At 38.8% G+C, this 9,806-nt stretch overlaps 1 protein-coding gene across 1 annotated transcript in view; it reads left to right on the top strand.

The window, feature by feature from the left end:
* The first annotated feature begins 3,020 nt into the window (after window positions 1-3,020).
* The window catches only part of GUCA1C (guanylate cyclase activator 1C), a 46,879-nt gene continuing 40,093 nt past the window's right edge, over window positions 3,021-9,806 (top strand). The window contains exons 1-2 of the mRNA XM_027648756.1: window positions 3,021-3,139; window positions 5,514-5,618. Coding sequence (XP_027504557.1) covers window positions 3,064-3,139; window positions 5,514-5,618 — 181 coding nt within the window. The 5' untranslated portion in view covers window positions 3,021-3,063. The remainder of the gene's footprint in view (window positions 3,140-5,513; window positions 5,619-9,806) is intronic.

The raw sequence follows: 9,806 nt of genomic DNA, 5'->3' as shown, positions 1-9,806 counted from the left end.
CTAATGCAGGTACTAAAATAATGTTATATCAGAAGGGGGTGGTATCTGGACAAATAATTTTCCAGCAGTACCTCAGTCATTTATCTTTATGCGGCATCTTGAACTGCTGCTGTGTCCAGTATCAATTTCTGCACTTTACAATATGTATCAAACCCAGGAATTTTTGCTTTGAATTTTCTCATGTGCTTCTCTTAAAAGTCAGTGAAAGGAAGCCCACTAAATAAACCTTTATTTTTAGGAGATTTCTCAAAGTAATTTAATTTTTTCTGGAGATGGTAAGAGTCAGAATATTGTCTTGTCAATACTGAAATACTAGATATTTTAGTGTAAAATATCCAACATTAAAAAAAATCCAAATATATAACACTAGGTGTTTCTTAAAAATTTTAGTCTGTTTCCCATTTTCCTTATCTTTGTGCAAAAGTACATATTCACCTGCTAATTGCTTGATTTTGTGTGTTTGAGTTAATTAAGTTCTAAAGTTTCACTCCACCAACCACTTCTTATTTGCTCTTTAACAAAATTTACAGCTCTAATTCACTTGTCTTCATAGTACAAATGTACCTGTCTCCTGTTGGATGAAAGAATATGTTGAAGGATGCCTTCTGTCCATCCCTGACTGATGCTATTAGACTCCAGCAGGCAAAACAGATGATTTAATCAACATTTTCCTGGCTTACACTGTGTGTATCACACCCTACCTTACACAGCCAGCTGTCAAGGAGACCATGTTTTTCAAGAAACATATACTCTTGTTCCCAAAGCAAAAGCAGATGTTTGATACCTGAGCTACTTTCTCTCCACTTCTTTCAAATTTTTCCAACCCTTTCTCTTCCTGAGAAGTATTAGTACTGCCATCATTTGGAAGGGCTCAAACCTACTGGACCCTACTAGCAAGCCTTTCTGTTAGCCCTTTGTTTTCACTTTGCTCTTACACTTCTAAATGCACTTTTTCTGCTGAAGAGGCTGGGGTAGCCACCCCTTCCTTAATCCCTGCTTTCAGGACCAAGTGAGCTTTAGAATTGTGCTGCAGGGTTGGAGAAAACCAGAGCCTTGGGACCAGTGCCCTAAGCCCAGTGGAGGTTTCACGTGCTTCCACAGCCTTGACTCAAAATTAAGGACAGTGTGGTCTCCATGATTTCAAGTTTTAGTTTGACACTTACTGTGGTCAGCTTTAGAATGTTAACTGCTAAGAAGGCAATAGGAAGGGTACCTCTAACTTTCTTTAAGTGTATTCTGTTCTCTGCTTGCTTAGTGTACTGAAGAAGTCTGTACCATTATATGGGAAGCTGGTGCAGTGACAGCATTCATGGGATTTGGGATCTTCCCTGTGCATGTGGAAGAGCTGAAAATGTCATTTAAGGTAAGCTTTTCTATGCGAATACTTAAGCAATCCTGCTCTGTTCATCTTGTGTGCTGGTGAGTTTGAATCCAATTTCAGTTTGTGTTTCAGAGTCTTATGCACAAACATAGAGAAAGTTTGAGTGCTGTTCAAAATGTCCAGAACATAGCAAACCTCTGACCAAGTTTTAACCTGTCTGGAATCAGTGCCCTGAAGTTTTACTGCAAGCAGAAATCCTCAGGTGCATAGAGATCGCCTGGACTGTGCTTTTGTTAAGTCTACGTGTGGGTGACAGTTGCAGTTTTGGAGACTTGGCTGTTGTTTGTTCCAACAGGGACAGTGCTGTTCAGCTGTGATTTTAATAAGGAACTGAGAGATTCCTCCCTTCGCACGCTGAATTCCTCTTTTACAACATTACATAACTCTAATCCTGGTTTCAGCACTTCAACAGGATGAAAGTGGCAGGTATTTGGCTCTTTTCCTGTCACATCACCATAGTGTAATGGTGGATTTAGCAGGGTGAAATGAGGATTTTCATCTCTTACCACCTCTTATGTCTATCTCTGAAGCCAGTAATAGCCATGCCCCCTGTGGGTGTTCAGGACTGTTTTTCAGGGGCTGAAAGACTGTTCCTTTTTATGGACAGTGAGTTGAATTAAAAGTGAAGCTGCAAGTAGTTTGTCCTTGGATGAGGGAGGAAATCTTTGGTTTAGTGCTGAAGTCAGCAGTCAGGAAATTGTGTAAGTTGAATACATAAGTTTTTGGCAGATGCTGTGTTTCTACGAGATTTGGAGGAGGAACTGGGATTTGAGAGTATAACTTCGAAACACTGCACTTAGAATTTAAACTGGATGCATTGCAGCAGCAGTGCTATTAAACTCTCTTTGCAACTCTCACTTTTTACTGCAGGAGTTTTGGATATTTTCAGCCTGAAAATATTATCTCCTGAAACAAAAAGAAGTAGTATACTAAGCAAATGACAGAATGAGGGACATATTCCACACCTCTGCTAACACTGATCATTAAAACTAAGAAGCTCTAGGTCAGGTCTAAAGACCACCTGGTCCCATAGAAAGTTTCTGCTCTCCAGGAGTTTTTTACACTGAATCACTGGATAAAGTATAGTTTAGTATATTCTTCTTAAACTACTGAAAAAATATAGGCAGGAACTAAGATTAGAACGTCAAAACTTAACCAGGTTTCTTACTTAACAAATATCAACTTGTGAAGTAAAAAAGGTGGGGATATGAAGAAGTTTTACAGGTATTTATTAGCAAAGTGGTGACATTTCCAGTGAATATAGCTGCTGTATCCAGCTACCTCAGTAAGATTGTTAATATAATTACTCTAAGTCATTTTCTGAGATAAGAAAAACAATCTCTAAATTAGAAAAAATGTTGAAATCGTTCAAAAACATTTTAGTGACTGATAGAGAAAAAGCTGCTGTGTTTTGTTTTGTTATTCTTTTATTCAGTAGATACAGTTTGTAAAAGAACAAGAGCACACTGCAGTTGAACTGCCAGATTTTAGTTCATGCATCAAACGGTATCTTCAAATGTGTGTTCTAAGCATGATATAGCAGTCATCATTATTATGTGTCTGAAACTGAGCAGATGTTCAATAAAATTGCCAGAAATACCAGTGGCTCCCTAAAGTGACTTTTCTGCCAATAGGGAGAAATGCATTAAACACAGCCTTTCAATGATGTTCTCTGGGAAAAGATGACAGCCTTAAGGGCAGAAGTACATGCATCTGAAATGCTACCAGTGTCAGCCTTTCCAGTGAGACTTTTTGCAGGTAACATTAAGCTTGCAAGAAGCGGCTTTCATTACTCTCTAAGTGCAGTGGTATAATAACTGAATGTATAAGGTGGGGTCTCACACAAGTTTGCAGTACAAGTTTCCAGGTGTGTTAACCCTCTGTCTGTGATTGTGGCTGCACTTCATTTATTGAAATTACATCCATGATACTTTTACATCCATCTTAAGGCATACAGTAGAGAAGGCATCCTTCTTATAATCAAGAAGGATTATTAGGTAATGCAGATGAGGCAACATGAATATTCTGTCTGAAAGAAGTTCCTCCTTCATGCCTTTTCTCCTTTGCAACCCTTCCCTTCCTTGCTGAACTCAAAAGCACTGTGCATGCAGTGACATGAGTAAATACACTGTAAATTGTTTAGTGGAAGCTGTCACATTCCCACAGCAGGAGGCAGCTCTTCATCACCCCTTCCAAGGATAGAGGCAGAGAAGTGGGAGGGAATCTCATCCACAAGATGCCAAGTGACTAAGTCAGGTGTCAGATCTGCACACACTACTTCTGGCCCTACCATGGTTTCACTGCAGCTCCAAGACAAATCTCTTTCTGTGCTCCCACTTCTTATCTGAAATAAAGGAAGTGTTTTTTTAAAAAATTCTTTCCATCACAGATGTAAAATTATAATAAAAAAGCTTTCTGTTCTTCTGCTGGCACTGTGTGGAAGACACATTGATATCACAGACGCATAGTGAAGACAACAAAGAGTTGGCCTGCAGTCCAGTTCCTTAATTTTAGTCACAGCAAATTATACACTATGGCTGCCAGATGCCATTTTATACAGCTGGTTAAAAAAAACCTGAATGAATTATCATAAAATTGAGAAGTTTTCAGCTACTTAAAAGTGTACTTATTTAGAAACTGCCCATTAAGGAAATTTTCTGCTAGTTCTTCTAATGGAATGGTGCGCACTCAAGTCTTGTAAGCACGCTTTGTGTGTACGATTTTAATCTTTCTCCATGAAAGCTCTGACCAAGTTACAAGAAGTTAAAGCCTTGGGCCATTTAAAAGCATTGGTTTCATTTGTTGCACGTGGTTTGTTTCCCTCCACTCTATCAGGGAAAAGCTGCACTGTGGTTGTCAGTGAAGATGCCCTGTCTGAGTGACCAGGACGCATCTTTCCTGGCCTTGGCGCTTTAGAAATCTTCATCCCTGATGTTTATTTGCTTTTATTGTCATTGAACTTAGACATCTGCTGTAGCTTTTTTCCAAGCATAGGCTATCAAGAGAACAGCTTGCCTGCACACCCCTAGGGGGTCTTACATCTATGTTCACAGTATGGGAACCTACAGCTGCCTGACTCTATTGACTCAGAATTTGAGTATCTTCAACTATAAGAGATCCAGAGTGGTGTAATTTGGAAAAAAAAATAAAAAAATAAGGAGAGTATCCCATTCTCTGACATACGGATGCAGGCAGAGTTCCTGTTTCATTGGAAACCACGGTGATCCTGACTGTGGCAAGCCATGCATAGACAAAATTTTTCCAATGAGTTTTGTGAGGGAAGTGATTGGCTTCTCCTGTTTTTCAGTGCAGACAGTGTTTGCTTTTGTCCCCATTGTCAGCTGCACTGAAATTTTGGTTGAAGCAATGTACAGGGTGCTGGTGGAGGGCTGCAGGGCTGGTGGGGAGTGGCCAAGACTGCCCCATGCTGAGCACAGCCGGTTTCAGCTCACTGCACTGGACCCACCCAGGGGTACAGCTGAACCCTGCAGCCGCAATGGCTGTGCCTCAGGAAAAGCCTGTGTGACTGCACAGCCAGTGAGGAGTGGGGGGAAGCATGTTAAAAACAGCTCTTCAGAGAGAGAAGTCAGAGAAGGAGGAGATGCTCCAGGTGTCCAAGCAGAGACTCCCTGGCAGCCTCTGGAGGGGATCACGCTAGAGCAGGTATGCACACTGAAGCCCACGGAGAGGACCACACTACGGCAGTTGGACATGCCCTGAAGGAGCTGTGGCCTGTGGATACCCACACTGGAGCAAGTTGATCCTGAAGAGATGTAGGCCATGGGAAAGAGCCACCCTGGAGAACTGGAAAAGAGTGCAGAGAAAGGAGAGGCAGAGAAGAGGTGCTAAGGACTTACCACAGCCCCCATTTCCTACACTACTCATGGGGAGGAAGCAGAGAAGTCAGGAATGAGGGAGTGAAGTTGGGAATGGAAAAAAGAGACGAGGTGGGAAAGGTGTTGTTTTGTCTTTTTTTCTCAGCATAGTACTCCATTTTAATTGAGAATGAACTAAATTAATTTTGTCCATGTCAAGTCTCTTTTTGCTCATGACAGTAATTGGTAATCAATCTTCCTCTCTTTATCTCAACCTTTGAGCTTTTTCGTCTTATTTTCTCCCCTGTCCTGCTGAGGAGGCAGAACGCGAGAGCGGCTGGGTGGGCACCTGGCAGCTGGCCAGAGACAACCCACCACAATCATTTACAACAGAAATTGTTACGCTTTAGAAGTCACTCTGGGTAAGTACAGTTACTCAGATTTATTTTTACCACTCCATGTTACATGTGTTTAGTTGCCACGTTTTGCCTCTGTGGACAAATTGCTACCCGCTTGTTTCTACAACTGTGCAGATGTAGAATAAACTCACAAGACAGGACTACAGCACCATTCAGAGAAGCTGCAGCTCACTCTGCCCCCATTAATAAGCTGCTTTTCTCCAGCTTCCGCATATTGCTAATTCAATTTAGAAGTAAAAGCTTTCAGACACCTTTAATGTGAAAAGCAAAGATCAGATATTTTCATGCAAAGTTTGAATAGCTTCCCCATCAAGGGCCCAAGAAACTAAGAGATTTGTTTTCAGGAATCTTTTTATATTTTGTCCTAATGCTGTCTTGCAGCATCAGGAAAGTCTTCTACCTGTGCCTGTTTACTGGGGGGCTTGTGTTACTGAGAGGTGCCAGCAGCTGGTTGTCCAAGGTGCGCATTCACATTCTTAGAGGTTTTTCTCAGCAACACACTTCAGTTTTTCAAACTTTTCAAGGAATTGTTCTACAGTGTTAAACAGCCTGTTGTGGTTCTTCTGGTGAGTTTCATTTTAGATCAAAGGATATGAAACTTGTAATAGTGCTAGAGGGCAGGTTTATCAGTTGTCCTGGCCTTTTTCTCTGATATTGCAGACTTATTATTTTTAAATACTCCAATGACACCTTTAAGGCATAGGAGGACAAATCAGCTATGAAAATGTCGTTATTCACCAGCTGATGGTACAGAACTAGTTTACTCAGCTAGGGCTTTCTTGCCCTCCTGAGTTTAATTAGTGTTCTTTCCTTTCTCTGTTTGCTTTTGTTCTGTTGTTTCTCCTCTTAAATCCTTTTATACACACACAATACCTTGTCAATGTAAATACTAATTATTTTTACTTTCAAATAAGAACAGAGATTCTTCCTGAACAATTAAAGTTTAAATCATACTACACCCATGTAAAAAATTTTCTTTAAAATTCATTTCTATTCCAAGATCAAGTGCCACTATATAGGTGTTATTATGTCTTGTGGATGCTTTTTCAAAAAAAAACAAAAAAGCATTCCTTGATTTATATTGTTAAATTTATTAAGGAACTATGTTTAATATTTCAGAGAGCCTTAAGTTATGTGAAGCAGACAAAAAGGTTAAGCCTGATTCAGATAACCTTTCAGTTATTGTTGCAAAATATTTTGGCAGTCAAAACTATCAAAAGGTTACTGAAGAAAGAATTTAGTTCACTTAAATGTTTTTTGTGAACTTTTTTGGGGGGGGTTGTGAATACATCAATTTCTTTGATAACAGGCTGGAAAATTTGTTCTCAAACTCAATAATGCAAAAGCAGGGTGCTTAATTTTAAGTAAATCTTCAGATTGAGAGGAATTTCTCTAGGAGGTGTATCTTGTGTCTTGGACAAATCACATCAACATGGTGATTTTTAAGAACCATGAGTGAAGTAAAATTAATCTATGAGAGGTCAGTTTTCCAGGCTCATACAAACAGCTCTTGCTGTCAAGAATAGGTCACATATTTCACTGTGAAGTGCTTTGCAAGGGAGAGTAAAATCCTTATGCTCACTGTTGTGTGCTGAACATGTGATTTTTAGGGGATAAGAATTTTTTCCTATCATGCCATATCTTCCTAGTATTTTCTACCAATTCAGTGAATATTGTATTCTCTCAGAATATGAAAGTTTGGAACAGATTAAAATGCCAGCTCACAAATTTGGAAGTTCAGTTGAGGTGCCTATTTTCACCTAAGTATAATGGCTGAGAGGAACCTACTTGGTTTCACAAACGTAATACGCAGCCCCCACTTCTTAAGCTAAAGAGCACATTTCTTTTCATGAAATTAAACCTTAAGACACCTTTGGAACATCAATCACTTTTTTTCCTCTTGCTTTCTTTTCAAATTTTGATTGTAAGTCTAAGTCAAATTTTTCAGAGCTTAGAGTACAAGTGGTTTACTCTTAATAATGAATGCTGATATTATGATCTGTTATGTAATGATGAAAATACTTTAAAAATGCAAAAAAGAAATCTGTAATACATCAGCAAAATTGTCTGGAAGCAATGATCTTTACTTTCCAAACTCTAACAGATATCCTGTGCCTTTATTTTAATTGCATGTGCTGATTAAGCATTATTTTCCTCTTTTAAATGCGCTGAAGTTGTGCCTTCCTACTCAAAGAGTGTAGCTTCTCTGCAGCTACACTCAAAGAGTGTAAGTTTTGTAATGTGTAGTTTTGTCAGGTTTTCAGACTAAAACACAGAGGAATACTTGTTAAAAAACATTTGAATAAATGTTGTTCCTGCTGGTATTTTTTCATAAACTTTCTCAAGAATTACAGCAGCCAGGAACTATCTTGAGATTGCTGTGGTGGGATGAAACAACTTTTGAGCACAGTCAGTGCTGCTTAGCACAGTGGTGATGAATTTCCTCTTGAGGAATAAGTTAAACTATGAAAGGTCAAAAGGTCTTCACGCATCTTTCATTTAAATTAAATTCCATGCTGGTTTTATTTTTCTGTATTGCCTCTCAGGATGTAATACCAAATGCTGATAGTAAGATAAAAAAGATATTGTTTTCCTTTTTGTTTCCTTCATCCTATCCTATTAACAGACCTTGCTCTCAACTACCCAGGGTTCTTCTGGCAGTAAAGCAGGAGTGGCAAAAGTCACAAGTTTTTTCAGCCTGAACTTACTAATGTAAAAAACTGGCATTGTGGCTGGCCAAAGGTTCAGGCTTTGGATATGCTACAAAGTTACTGTAATCACGAGTCCATTCTGCATTAGTTGCTGTTGACCATACATGAACCTTACAGGCCACTGTTTGCATGTCCTCTATTATGGATTATTAACCACGGTGAGTTAACTAGCTAGTAATTCTCTACACGCTGATGAATATTTATAGGAGTTCCTAGCAGAAATACATTTTAAAGGAAGTTCAGGGTTGCCTTTATCTATGATATAAAACAAAACAGTCTGTTTAGATTATGAAGACTATTTCATACTGTTTAAAAATGAAAGAGAAAAATTCTCTCATCATATCTACAAAGCAGACTGTGCTTACGAACTGCAGCAAAACTATGAGCTGCAAACATAGCTTTTCAAGGAAAACTTAGTAGCCTGAAGGGAAAGACGGCAGAAATACTGCAGTGCCTTCATAGGGTAAACTACATTTGATTTTCAAATATTTCTTGTTATTGAACAAAATAAGAAAAATGTGGCTGGTCCTGGGCTTCCAGAGTAAGGAGCATGTCCATCGATAAGCACAGATACGTACAGACAGTATCTCTGCTTGTTCACTTTGCGCTGGTCTTGCTGCTCAGGTAATTCCAGGCTCTACCCCAGGAAGGGACTGGCAGATTACATGCAATTACTGCTATCAAATCAAATTATGATTTCTTTTCAAGGCTAATACTACTAAGCACATTATGTATGTTCTTCAAATTGTTTGTATAACCACTTTACAGATACTAATTGTGAAATTGTTTCATTAATTCCTTTTGGTGAACTTTATGATATTTAGTATCCCTCTGAAGGATATAAGTTTTATTTATCCTATCTCTCTTTCCCACATAGGGTAGGGGAAAGGGGACGGTTGCCTTTTTTTTTTTTTTTTAAGATAGAACAGTGTGTGTTGTGTAAGAGTTCCAGAAAGATTATGGATTAACGGTGTCACCTTAATACTTTAGAAAGGGCTTTAGTAGCATTAGAATATTACTTAAGTAACCTTAACAGCAATTTAGAAACCACTTACAAAACTAATTTTAATAAGGCATCTAATAAAGTTTGAGAACCACTCTTTTGTCCCTGTGTGCTCCATGACTTTAGTAGTAGATTTCTGCATATGTATTGTTTTGTCACTTAAGAAAAGAGGTATCGGACCTAGCACAATAGCAAGGAACTAATTTACAGGTTTCTTACTGGGTATTCAGAGTTGCATATTTTCACATACAAGCACACTGAGAAACTTATAAGTAAATTAAAAAGAAAAGTGTCCTAATAAAGAAGCATTAAGCCTGTGCAAAAAAAAAAAATATGGGAAGATGCAAATAGAAACTGTACAGAAAATATGATTTACCGTCAATGCTTTTATGATAATTATGCAACTTACAAATAAAGTGGGTTTGCCTGCATTGTACCCAGACATCCATCTAAGACAGGACCCTCAGAACACCAGCC

Source organism: Corapipo altera, unplaced genomic scaffold, assembly GCF_003945725.1.
Source record: "Corapipo altera isolate COAL_440 unplaced genomic scaffold, ASM394572v1 58, whole genome shotgun sequence".
NCBI lineage: Eukaryota > Metazoa > Chordata > Aves > Passeriformes > Pipridae > Corapipo > Corapipo altera.
Note: the sequence above shows the minus strand (reverse complement) of the source record. Positions and strands in the feature narration are given on the sequence as shown.